The sequence below is a fragment of the Cydia splendana genome, chromosome 1 (genome assembly GCF_910591565.1).
Source record: "Cydia splendana chromosome 1, ilCydSple1.2, whole genome shotgun sequence".
Taxonomy (NCBI): Eukaryota; Metazoa; Arthropoda; class Insecta; order Lepidoptera; family Tortricidae; genus Cydia; species Cydia splendana.
Genome location: NC_085960.1, coordinates 9881923 through 9896187, shown reverse-complemented (window position 1 = coordinate 9896187; position 14265 = coordinate 9881923). Strand labels below are relative to the sequence as shown.

Here is a 14265-nt window from a genome sequence, read left to right as displayed (position 1 = left end):
AACGTGCAATTTATAGGAGCACAGTGAAATCTAGCCGTCGGACAGGTTATTCCGTCGAGTTTGTAACCTTATTAATGACCGTATTAATTTAAGGCTTTTCACTTTTTATTAAATAAAAAGTGACCTTAGCCATTGGACAAACCCTGAAATCCCACGTAGGGTTACTTCTCAGAAATGCTCTAACGGTAATATTTTTTTAATTAGAACAAAAGATAAAAAAATAAATTATCAAACAAAAGTTATTTCCAATAATTGACAGCAAAAAGAAACATACTGTATTAATCATTGGCAGTGCCTTTGACAATTTGTTTGAAAAGGTGCGACAATGATGACATTTGTCAAAAGTCAGAATCTTATTAATGTCACAATTAAAAAAGATAATCAAAACGGTCGAAGAAGTTGTCATACTATTTATTACCTCAGGAGCTACTAACACATACAGGATGCTCCAAAGTAAAAAAAATCTTCGTAACCGCTACACCGATTGTTATGATACTTTGTATACTGGTTCTAAATACCCTAATGCATATGTACATTTCGGCTTTGTCCAATGGCTAGGGCCACCCTGTATAAATCATTAAAATTTGTAATGCCTTCAAAATTTTGAAGGAGCCTCTTTCTTCTTTATTCGTCATATTTTTTTTTCTTAACCTCCACCCCCAATCCTTCGAAAGTCCACCAACCTTTGCCCCTCGCCCTGACCCCTTAACCCCTCCAAACTCTTAGCCCCCGATCCTTCAAACCTCGGACTCCTGAACCTATTCACTCTAAATCCCCAACCCTTCATCCTTCAACCCTCGACCCCTTAACTTTCAAACCCCCTCCCGACCCTTTACCTCCCCTTAACCCCCCGACTTCTCAGTTCCTGATCCCACGACTCCCCGGCATCGGCACTCAAACCCCGACCCCACAACCTCCAACATCTCAACCCTCAGCCTCAGACCCCTCAAAAACTACCCTCTGCCGTCACCTTTCGGGTGATTTGTCAATATTTATCATCCTATACGTGGTTATTATAACGGTTTCACCACTTCACCATCTATGAGTATATTAACTATCCAAGGAAACACATTGTATAGGACATTAGGTGCTTCAAAATATTAGAGGTGTGTGAAAACCGTTTTTCAGTTAAGCCATCATTTTATGAGATAAATCTATAAAGTGTAAATATGTTAAATTCAAGGTATTAAATTTTCAAATTGTATGTGTCATATACTCATAGTTATAGGTTGTTAGGTCTGAATTAAGTATTTTTTATTTTATTTTTATTGATTTCATTGGGCTAGGTTTCAATATGACATTAATTAACACCTTCATAAATTATTCTGTTTGTATAAATAATTACATAGTATTTTTTTACAAATCTGCACTTCGAATTGATTGCTGCGATTAATTAAAAACGCAGTATTTTTTGCGACGCTTAAGAAAGGAGGTCGCACGAAATGTTTTATTTCATTTTTAAATGGCTTCCTCTGGATCACGTACGGTATATATTATCTCCGCAAATGTGGACAAGTGGTGGTGAATGTTTAAGTAGGCTAATTAACAGTTTCAGTTCAGGGAATATATAACATTTGCCTTAATTGAAATCATTTATGTTCTTAGGGGGAATAATTTCGCATCGGTTTGTGACATGACCTTATATTGTTCCATTATAATTAACGTTAAACGCTAGTAAAATTTCTTATTTAATTAGTCATTATAGCGAGGTGTTATAAAAATAATCAAGTAGGTAATGGTCTAGGTAATGGTATTTTTTACCACAAGATAAATTCCCTATTCTTCATTATCAATGTAATAAAATTATTTTCAAATACTTCTTTACTTTTTTTTTGTTTTTGCTTTGACCCAGAAATGTTGTAAAGTGGTTCTTAATTGTTGTTGTTTCATCAATTGAACTTAATTCCCAATAACACAGATTACTGACAAGACAATCACTAACGGATTGTTTAGTTGTTTAATTTAATTAAGAGTTAACCCATTTTTACTTAGTTGCGTGCCAACAAGGACAGTTTTTTTGGCTGTCGGTGCCAGTTCTCCGTTGTTTTGCATTTTTATCCGATTTTGCATGCAGTATGATATGCATAAACAATTTAGACATGGCGACTAATATTACGCTTTCCAAATTTTTTTTTTTGTATAGGTAATCCAAGTTATAACTATTATTAATTAAAATCATGTTAAACAGGAATGATTACCGCGGGGTGACCATATTGCATGAAATATTAGGTCATTACCTATGAAATTGGCGTTTTGTTCGGAGAATTTCAACGAAACACGAATTTCCATACAATTAATTTTGCGGATATTTTTTTGATGGCTAATTCAAACCAAACAAAATTTTTCCAGTAATTTTTGACACCTTTAAGGTATGTTTTCAATATCTCCATTTCTTGAAAATTGGTACCATTAGAAAAATATAAGTAATTTTAATACTCGAACCGACAGCACATGAAAAGACCTATTTTCAAGGCTTAATTCTGAACACTTAACAATAAAAAATAACAATTAATTGTATGTAAAATCGTTGTTTATTGAGTGCACTGTAGTTTTATTGTAATTGTGTATGTACTTTTGTAAAAAAAAAAAACTAGGATCAGACTTATATCTATGAACAAAAACGCCAATTTCATAGGTAAGGACCTAATATAATCTTGATAGGTGTTTTTTTAAAACACCGGTTCCTAACGCGGTAATTCAATACCTTGTAGTTTACTGAATGAGTTTGTAATTAAATTTGTGTTATCGTTAGTGAGTCATTTCGAATTGACGAAACACCTGGCGAGAAGTGACATAATACAAAAGATCAAGTTAAATTTTATTATATTAGGTAAATATTATTTAAAAAAATTACGATTCCATAGCTGTGCCGGTTCTAAAGGCTTCAAAGCTAACACAAACATAACTGTTAAATGTCTATATATATAAAACGGTGTGTAGCAGCTTCCGTGCACGTCATTCTCGATTGAGCACGCTCCGGGCGCGGCTGCACGATTCCCGCGCATTTTGACGTTTAAAAAAATAAAATAAAAAATTGTGGTTTTGTTGAACAGATAGAGTGGTGCGTTTGTGTTCCAAGTGGTCAGTCGTGTAAGTATTTTGAATGCTGGCCAATCACGTCGAGTTAAATTATGTAGGTCAGGTTTGTTCGAATTAACGGGTTCTGCACTTTATGTTAGTACAAAACAGTTGAACAACCAGAAAACAATAGATGTGTGTTATCTAGTTATTAGAAAAAAAATAAAGAAATAGAATAGTTATCTGCCCAGTTTATCTAGATATATTTACGTACGTTCTCGATAATTCGGCGAAGAACACGAAAACCAAAAAAGCTAAATTATGTAGCGAACTTGTTTTCAAATATTTGTCCTTCTCAAACCGGATCCTGTCTGAATTTTAATCGATGAATCTTTATTTTTTCATATGTAAATAAATAAAAAGACTCCAGGTTTTTGCGGTAAAAAGTCTGTTATGCCTCGAATGTCAAAGAATGGCTAAGAGTGCCATATTTTATAATCAAGAGATCGTTCTACAGAAGGTAGACCTACAGCTGTATTTTGTGTATAGTATGAAATAACGATAAATTATCTTTTTTTCAGAGCTAGGATCACAGTTCTTCATAATGCGAATACTATTTGGTAAGTTTCAAATATTAAACACATGCACATAAAGTCTAGATTTTTTTATTCGGTAGACTAAAATGACATTTCCTAGTATGAACATAAAACGTCATTTCATAGTATGAAATGTCATTTTAGCCTACCGAATAAAAAAATAGACTTTAATTATTAACCTTTTACTCATATCGACCGATACAGACCAAGCAAAAACACAAAACGAACCACTTTATTAAAGAAGATTAACTTGATATTTTTATTTTTTTTTTTTTTCAACTACAGGTAAAATAACTTAAGTACCTACATACAAGTGTGCTCCTATTCAAGATCTAAAAATGTATTACATGATTATTCATATATTTACTACTTGCTTGAAGATGTTAACTGCAGTACCTACTAGTAGCGACCAAATTATTTATGTAAACGTTTAACGATTGTTACGGGTAACGGCTAACGGCACTACCGGGTGCGTAGCCAACGTGCAATCGTTAACGCTCCGTTGCGAACTAAACGTAACTGTCACTGTCGCACTAGTATGGAAGAGTGATAGAGAGAGAAGACTACGATACGTTACGGAGCGTTAACGATTGGCACGTTGGCTACGCGCCCAGGTCAGCCACAGTATGGGTACTTCGAATACAGAATATATCAAGGTACTAATCAAACTTGGCTAACTGCTGCTCGTTAGGGACGCATTCACTATTATGAACTACTGAAGCACATTCATAACAAATTCATCATATCATCTGATACCAACTTTGATATTTAGGTACTTATACTTAATGTTACGCAGTTACGCTTGACGAAACGTGCAAACGGGATTATAAACCTCGATCGAGAATATTTAATACCTCGAAACAAGAATTTAAATGCTCATAAGATCGGCATGTTAGAATACAAGTTGTTATTGCGGTTGATCTGCATGCTATATGATTAAGTGTAGGGCATAGATTTATATATAAGTACATATATGAGGTCGTTGGTATTGACCCTATTTTAGTCATTTATCGCTTGACTCCTTTTCGAGAAGGTATTTTGTCGCATATGTACAAAAAACCTTATTTATACATATTATCAGATATAGTCAAATTGATTCGCTGGCAGTGAAGCACACTTAATACGATACGATACGAGTCTATTTATGGAAGTTACCTAAAGGTCGTGTGAGCTCATCTTGAGAAGCATGGCCGGATTGTTAAGAATTTAATCAAATCACAACATTTAAAAGAGGATCTGACACGTGCTTCTAACGAACATGATGCTAAATGCCTATGGATAAATAATCACGAAGCATTTTTTTTCTCCTCTCTCACAAACCTCATTATTACCTACACGTCCGTACGGCACAATTTAGATTTTGTTGATTCAAGACTAAAAATATGATACTTTTGTTATAATAAGACTTAACTTTCAGTTAAATTATATCATAAATCTATACATTTGTGTACTTATTAGATTGTATGGTAAGTATGTACGTCATACTACAAGTTGTACTTACTTGATTTGAATTTGAAAGTGGTTTCTTACATCCCTTATGCACCTCGTGACATTGCACAGGATATCGTTAAAGTGTAATACGTGGTTTCATCATAATATAACCAGTGTTAATGTTCGTGTATAAAGTGAAAATGCTCACTAAGTTTTCTAACTTTCTCACGTTTTACTATCCATTTTACTTTCTTATATTATGTTTTTTATGCTGAGCCTCTACCATCAGTTTTAACATTGACATTACGCTCACGTCTACGTAATTTACTTTCTGTACATCTCGCTTGCACTATTGCTCGCATATGCGAGTACGAGCGAGATGCATAGAAAGTAAGTTACGTAGACGTGAGCGTATATGTCAATGTCAAAACTGATGGTAGACGTACTGGTAGTATTAAATCCTCACTACTTAGATACTACAAAATTCAATAGAGTTTACTCACCCTGACACACCCTACGTAAAAAAAAAATCTCTTGGTAGGGAAATCACTCATTTATCACATAATTTATAGAACTAAAGAAAATAAATTATAAATTGAACTTTATATCAATAAATATCGAAGGGAGCTGTGGCTCGGCTAGATAAAATTTGGAAGGATCGTAGTATATTAAGACAGACGAAGGTTAGACTTGTGCGCTCTCTGGTTTTCCCAATCTTTCTGTATGGTTCTAGACATGCACCAAACGAGCCAATTTGACCAAGCGTATTAACGCGTTTGAGATGTGGTGTTGGCGCCGGCTTTTACGAATACCGTGGACTGCAATGCTGGTACGCATTAGTCGATACTGGAGGAGCTACGTATAAACGCCGGTTGTCACCGATATGCCGGGACCAAATGCTTTCATACTTCGGACGCCCCTCACGTCGCTCTCCGGATAGCCTGGAAAGACGGGCAAAGTTGAAAGCACGAGACCTCAGGGCCCTCCTCTAGAAGGTGTGCTCAAATTACGGTACCTATGCAATTAAAACTGCACGAGGCCATGTGCTTGGCGGGGAACAGAACCCTATGTAGGAACCTGAGGGCCTACCGCGAACCACGTTCGACGTGTTGCCTCCCTGTCACACTTACGTACGAATTTACAAGTATGACAGAGAGGCAACACGTCGAACGTGGCTCGCGGTAGGCCCTCTGGTCTTCAACAGAAGGATATGATGTCACGATCCTCAGTATTGAGGGACCGACTGAAGAACAGATCAATAAATTGGGGAAAAACTGTTACTAAGTAATCTCACACACTTACACACATACCTACTCGTACAACAAAATTAATTACAGCCGACTTTATGTTGTTCCTTGCTGCGGTATGTACGGGTCGGTGGAACGGTTCCGTACAGTGATATGATAGCTCTCGCGGGTGGTAAGTAGGTACTCGTACTAGACCGCGAGATTGCTTTCTCAGGCGGTATGCGCTCGATCGCTACGTACGGTCTGCAGGAACATATTAAAGTGCACACAAACATTATACTTTATTTTTACACTCAAAATTTTATCGGTTACGATTTTTAGTTCAATAATATTTTATAATGTAGGTATATTTATGACAATCACAAGAATTATAAACTTTCTATGTGGTAGGTAGTTAGGAGAAAGATGATTCAGTCTAGCTCTAGTTGATTCAGTCGAATCAAATGATCAGAGAGTATTGTATTGAACTTATATAAGAACTTCCTTGGTACATTTACTAAACTGGGCAAGTGGACAAACTTAAGCAAACAGGAACCTAATTTATGATAGTGATTGATTTAAGGCAAACCACCCCAACGTAGTTTTAGCTTGTATGAAAATTAAAAACAAACAAAAATCTAAATTTATGTACATGTACCTACCTATCCCTAATGCCTTTTCTATATTTTTCTTAATTTGTAAAATTTATCTTATGGTAAAAATACCTATAAGAATATAAACAACAAATAAAATGAAGAAAGCGGGCGGTAATGTTGGTCTGTCGGTACCGTTGCATCTGTGAGAGTACAATAGCGCAGGGTCAGCCAAGTGCGTTCACCGCCTGCGCTTGTGCTTTACTAAGCCCGCTTTTCCTACTTCTAGTTTATTTCAAAAGTGAAACGAGATAGTGAGTCAAGTTTTTATTTTATTTTACAAGTGAAAATTTATAAAATATTTTTTTATTTCTCTCGACGAAGTGAGGAATACTTAATGGCTTGTTTTCTCTCCCTTGCTTAAGATAAGTACATGCACTATAATACCTTATCCATGAACCGTTGCTCTGAGCAAGCGTGACTGGTGCGTGCCTGGTTGCCGCCGCAATCTCGTGGGCTATTAAACTTCGTATTGCTTTCTAATGCTTTGTTCGGTTGTTATTGTACCTACTGCGTTGGTGTAGGTCGGAAGAGGTTCTACTGCAGTTAGTGCTTTAAAAAATGCTTCTTGTTAACGATAATACATGGTATGAAATTACATTGGCTTAGATGAAACCGAGAAATGGGCCGTTTAAGTAAATAGAAAATCGTTCATAATAAAAGGTCTATTGTATTTATACAGCTACCTACCTGCTAACCGATTTGCACGAATAAAATGAATTTGGCGTTTACCATACCTTTTGATACCGTAGGTAATAGATATTATTATCCAATTTTTATGTCCATATATTTTTTAATTGGATAGGCATTGGCACTTGTTAAGAAGATTAACAATTATATACATGTAATATTATGTAGGTACATTTTCGGGAAACTTCCTCTATGTAAAAAATGTCTAAATGTTGTGCGAAATCCCACAAAGTCCTAACTAGAAATGGAGACCCCTGGCGGCTTAGCACGGTCGCGTTTTTGTCCCTTGTCACCATGCCTGTCACGTTCTAACAAGTATGTAAGTGCGAAAGGGACGCGCATAGTGATAGTCGATAAAAATGGAACCGTGCTGAGCCCGCTGGTGTAAACAAAAACATGCAGAAACTGCACTAGAAATCTGTGTGTTTTGTGTTCTATTGTGATATATTTTTTGAGGTTAAAGAGGCATTGCAGCTGCACTGCGCCATTCGCATCAGTACCGCTAGCTCGACCCAGTACCTATCGAAAAAGCGCTCGAGACAGTTATATCGAGATATCGTTAATTCTTAATTGCCGTGTTGTGTCGATATAGCGGACGATGTGCTAATTGGTTAACCTGAGAATACAGAACGGCGTTTCAGATAGGTAATTCTCTAATAAACTTGTTTTCTCGGAGGACCTACCTAAATAGGCAAAGATTTACCTATAGACACCTTGACATTAGGCGGATTTAGATGGGTTAATATATTGCGTATAAAGAGATTTTAATTTTTTATAACAAATAAGATGGATAGCTGGTTTGACATTATTATTTATTACGTCCCCGTAAACTCATTTAAAATTTTCCGTGCGCTTAAAAGGGAACTATAGTTATCTGGGTTAAGTAAAATTGCATTGCAAATTTGCTTTGATAAACAATTAAACACCTCAATCTCAAATATTCATCACTAACCGTGTATTTTTCGAACCTATTAAGAGCCCAAATCGTGTAGAATTGTATTATAATTTGTAAAAAAAACTTGCCATAGGCGTGTTATTAAAATTGAAAACTAGCTATTAGTGAACTTGTAAATGCCAACTGGTATTATAGATTTGCGATTATGAGCGCGTCATTTTATTAAAATACTATACTATCTGTATACATATAAACGGAGTATTCGTTGTCGTTTTAACCATGGTATAATAATATACTCCGCCTGGTACTCCATGCCCGTCTTTTCTAGGTCACCTAACTGACACAAGCCTACGTCATCATGCGACAGCGCTATATGATAATATGCGATAGCGCTATATGATAATATGCGATAGCGCTATATATAGCGGCCATGTTATTGTGACGTAGGCCTGTGTCACTCTGGGAATGGAAGACCATGTTTTATTAGACTATGGTTTTAACTTCAATCGACGTACAAACTGCCCGCAATCTGGCGTCCAAAAAAAAACATGTTTATGCCTTATACTCTGTGAGTTAGGTACTTTCATTTCGGGTTAACTCCACCTTTGCCTGAGAGCCAGTGGCACTCTTTATCTGTTAAAGTTTAAAGTTTAGATCATAATAATCACTAGAATTCTAGTTTAAATAACGGCAGACTTTCGTTTAGTTTGACTGTGAGATTCTGATTCTAAGTTACCCACCTACAGATATCATTCTCCAGTTCGCCATTACCGTAGCATATTATCTGCGATCATCTCACGACTTTTGAGCGATATTTACAGCTAGGGCTGCCATCTGTAGTACAACTAGAACAAACTGACACACAGTTTAATATCTACTTGCCGTTTTTGGGCCATACACAGATTTAGAAAAAGTAGTCACTTCTGTGGACAATAGTTAACATCTTGTGTGCATATAATAAAGTGGAGTTCAATACAAAAGACAAATAATGTAAACAATATGACAGGTTTTGTTAGGTTCTTATTATTTCATTGATATAATAATTAGAGATACTGACGACCCCAAAGCTCCTGGTTTTACCAGATCGGTCAACGCAGGGCAGCTTGTGGCGAGTTGTCGGAGTAGCCACTGTAGCCAGTAGCGACCCCACGTACCCGAGAGTTCCTGGGGAGTTCTGTCACTCGAAGGAGGGTGTTACAGGATTTTCTGCCTCTGGCTTACCTTAGCCGGCCGTCGAGAGTGGAGTCGCGAGAGCTGCGTTCTCAAGTGTAGATGTGGATGCCTAAGTGGCGAGTTGGCTATATGGTTAAAGTCCAGTGACACCTCTCTACCCTCAGCTATCACACCGGTGTAGCCCTTGAGTCATAGATGTCGCTTTTTGTAGAGGCCCATCTTCTGTCATGTGCAGCCCTAGTTGAAACGTCACACTTGTTATTTACAGTGTTATGCCTCGCGGTGGGTCTGAGCAGCGCGCGGTGGGTGCGGCGCGGCCGAGCCCCGCCCAAGACCACCGGCTTCGTCGGGGAAGCCACCAACCAACTATCCACTGCCATATTCCAGGTAAAACACGTATTCAATATGCTTGATATTGTTTATGAAACGCAATTGCCGCAAAGAGAAATATACGTTAAGACGTATACGGGATATTAAGTCCCGAATCGACAGTTATTAATAGTGAAGCTGAAATTACACATTAATTATCAATAATAATATTTGGGTACGGGTATATTAGGTACTAATGAATCAAGAGCGTATTAAGATTCAAGTTAATTTTTACTGTCATAGTTGTAGATATTTTTTGGTAATTTTAAATTATGGAGCTTTTCGGCACGCTTGTTCTTTGAATGGTTTGTATTGAAATTAAATATCAACCTCTTATGATTTCAGGGTTACATCGATGATAACAAGAACATAGCATTCTCGCCACTTGGTTACTCTGCTATCCTCGCCATACTTGCCGAAGGCGCGACGGGCCAGACGAGGGAACAACTCGTATCTGCCCTCCACCTCCCAGACGACCCGAACCTTATTAGAAAAACATATCGATTCATTATGGAAAGACTGAAGAACACTCACGAGTACAAATACAACCAACCTGAATTAAAGAACTATTTCTACATCTACAAAAATTACACAATCAACGATGACTACAAGAAGATGTTAGAAGATTATTACCTTACAGATGTAAGATCCGTAGAAAGGTATAATGACGTAGACCACTTCAAACCTAATGAAACTAATGATGATGATGATGAAACAATTGAAATCTCCGACAAAAAAGCTGAAGAAAGTAACAAGAACGAAGAAATTGTAGATCTTGTTCCACCTAAAGAATCTGGTGAGAAGTTTATTTCTTTTGCTGTTGAAGATAAACCTGAGAAAGTAGACATATCTCAAATTGAGTACAAGCCCGCGAAGAATATTAAAGAAAAAATTAAGCTTGTTAAAACTTATCCTAAAAAGGACGAGTCTGGAGAAGAAGAAGAAACTATGGTTGCTGTCGAGGCTAGAAATCATGCGAGAAGCCACCACCACGTTTTACAGGACAAATCCGATATTGCGTCAAGTATATCTGTTAATACTGTCGGAAAGAAATCGGGAAAAAGTAAGTAATAATACCCAGAAATTGTTAATAGTTTTAAACTAAATATTTCCAGTGGACTAGAATCTATGTAGATCGGGAACTAAATAGCTCGACACAAAATATTTGATTCTGTTTAGGAAATAAAGTTTTGAGTCACTAATGCTGACATAGTGACAAGGTATCTGGGCTGGGCTATATCAAGGCTGACTAGGTATCTAAGGATTTAAGCTTTTTTATAGGCTTCATATAAAGTAGAAAAGTAATTTCTCTACTTTATTGAAGCCTATAAAAATGTCAAAACAGAAAAGCAGTGTCTTCGCAAATTACTCATAAAAAAAAACTATAGAAGCACGTAAAATAGTATTGACATATTTTGAACACTCTTTAAAATACTTTCAGAAAAAAATGCATCTTTCATTTATTCCAGCTTCACCATCAAACTCTCTGATGCTCATCTTCAACGGGATGTATTTCCGCGGCGCGTGGAAACAACCTTTCCTAAAGGTCGAGCCAGCTATGTTCTACACGTCCAACAGTGAGAAAAAACAAGTGCAGATGATGTGTACGAAGGGCATCTTCAAAACTGGCTCTCTTCCTGGTCTCGACAGTTCAGCTATTGAACTGCCTTATGATGTAAGTGTGATATTTGATTTTAGATTCGATCTCAATCTTTTCAATCTCGTACCCTACTTAGGCCACTCAGCAAGATTCGTGGCCTAAACAAAGTACGCGACTGAAATACTGTCTTATCACGATTGTATAAAACACTATTTAGAAATTTACTTTAGTTTTTATTGAAGAGAATTCAAATTAGGTGTTTAAGTTACAGAATAGAAAACTTTTTTGTTCCAGCTAATTTATTGTTCAGAGTACGTGTTAATAGAATGATAAAAAAATAGAATTGGTTACATTCGATCTAAGTAACAAAATAATTACTAACCCACCTTCCAGGGCGGTCGCTACTCCTTGCTGATCGTGTTGCCTCGCACCCGCGACGGCCTGACGCGGCTGACGGCGGATCTGCCCGCCGCGCCGCTCGAAGACATCCAGGACAGCTTGCGCGAGGAGGAGCTGCAGGTCTCTCTGCCCACCTTCTACGTGGAGACCACTACAAAGCCAGTTGCAGCTTTAGCTAAGGTACAGAGTATTCCTGGCACTTTTGTTGAATAACAATTAAAAAATTATATGTTATGAAGATAATTGACTTGCGGGCTAATATGCGATTTCTGTTCCTGCCACTGATATTCTAGAATTTGATAGACGCTAAAACTGGAACTCCGCATTTGATGGCATTCCTGTTTCACTCAAAAAGTTTAAACTAGTATTTTCTTATACAATAAAGTGTTCACATACATATGTATATACAATTAGGTGTCATCTACCTTGCCGTAACAATTTTTTTATTTATTGTTAAGCGAAAGTTATAATTTATCTTTACAAATTGATATTGCAGTTCGGAGTAAGCAGCATCTTCAGCCGCGACGCCGAGCTGTCGGGCGTGTCTTCAGCGGAAGGATTATTCGTACAGGAGCTGGTGCAGCACGTGGCAGTTCGCGTCGACAACGCGGACACCTCCGCGACACAACTATCAGGTATAAGATACATATTGTAAGCCTTGTAAACTTTGGCCTATCTTCGAAACCTAACGTACCTACGTAAATTTCATCGCTCACTCGAATGCCATCGTGTTCCTTCGACTGTTGTTGTAGAATAAGTTAATTTAATATTTGTTTGTGTACAAAAGTAATCGTCGGAGTGTCAATCAACTACACACAAAAAAAATAAGTTTTCGATTTTAGCTAAAGCATACGCATAGTTATGGATACGCATAGTTTCCATTGAGTCAACATCATCGTTTATTTCTTTATATTCATCTCGTACAATTAGTTTTGAAGCTTACTAATCTGATCTTGAAACAGTGACCATGCATAACCTTTTGTTACATTAATTTTTTCAGCATCTAACGCGGTCCAGGAGTCTCTTAAGAACATCCCATTGTCCAGCATCAAGGAACCACGCCGGTTCAGCGTCGACCGACCCTTCATGTTCTTCATCATCGATCGCCTCGACAATTTGATTGTTATTGCTGGGAAAGTCATAGACCCAGAAGCACCGACGCCGTTCGAAATTTAAACAAGATTTTTTTAAGAAACAAAAGACTTAATTTTCTATCTATATTTGGGTACAATTCAGGAGTAATAAGCCGTTAGTCAACTGTTTGATTTAGTAAATCCTTTTTTTTTCAATTTGAAGCATGATCAATGATGACGTTTAAATGCTGTGAATTTAATTGACTGTTAATTGTCTTTACCTAATCTATGAGAAAGTAAACCAGAAGCATTTGATAATTGAAAGTACACAGCGTAGGTTAAGGTCCTTAGATTAAGATATTATTTATTTTAGTGGCAGTTGTGATTGTGATTAAGATTATATTTATTTTTATTGTAATAAAGTTTCATTTTAATATACCTAACTACCCCACCCAGCTTTGAATAAAATCAAATAACTTATTATGTATGATATTTGTATGTAATCGTACATACATATATTCTAAGTAGGTATCATATCCGTCCCACTGGGGAGTTGCACAAAAATGTTATTTTTTAATTCGGGGTACCTATGTTGATTTTAAATTTAATTCTACAAAATAATAACACAGAATTTGCCAAAATAAAGTGACAAAAGATAGTTAGCCATACGATTCAGTCAGTTACCTATGTTACACATAGGCTATGTATTCATAATATGATTTACTCAGGATCTACAGCAAAGAATATAATACTCACTAGGAGAAGAACGGTAACTCCATACAAAAAAATGTCCCCAACCGTTTATACGTTTATACTAGTGGCGCCGTCTTTGTGTACCAATGGAACTAAAGTTGACAACCGGTTTAGCCTGGCGGGTATTGGTAGGTAGTAATTCTGTTGATAAACATATTTGTTATCTTCATATCACGAAATATATGCAAGATGCAAATATTACCCCTTGTTTGTGGTATTATCAATTGATTTAAATAAAAGGCATGTTTATGTTTATAACATTATTAGGGCGAGCGAAGCGAGCCCTATCACTAATCGACGAACTATGCATTCTTGTGGTACACTTTACGGAAAAACTACTGCACTGTTAGGTTTGAAATTTAACATAGTAATTTAAATTCATGTCTAGA

General features: G+C 36.7%; 1 protein-coding gene and 1 long non-coding RNA gene across 2 annotated transcripts in view; one reads left to right on the top strand and one right to left on the bottom strand.

Moving 5' to 3' along the window:
• The window catches only part of LOC134796505 (uncharacterized), a 363632-nt gene that overhangs the window by 8560 nt on the left and 340807 nt on the right, over window positions 1–14265 (bottom strand). The gene's annotated exons all lie outside the window — the stretch shown is intronic.
• Window positions 2947–13237, top strand: LOC134795272 (ovalbumin-related protein Y). The gene is made up of 8 exons (XM_063767069.1): window positions 2947–3094; window positions 3600–3638; window positions 9951–10069; window positions 10397–11114; window positions 11521–11726; window positions 12045–12230; window positions 12547–12685; window positions 13051–13237. Exons 2-8 carry the CDS (start codon window positions 3623–3625, stop codon window positions 13224–13226), a joined length of 1560 nt encoding a protein of 519 aa, XP_063623139.1. The 5' UTR covers window positions 2947–3094; window positions 3600–3622; the 3' UTR covers window positions 13227–13237.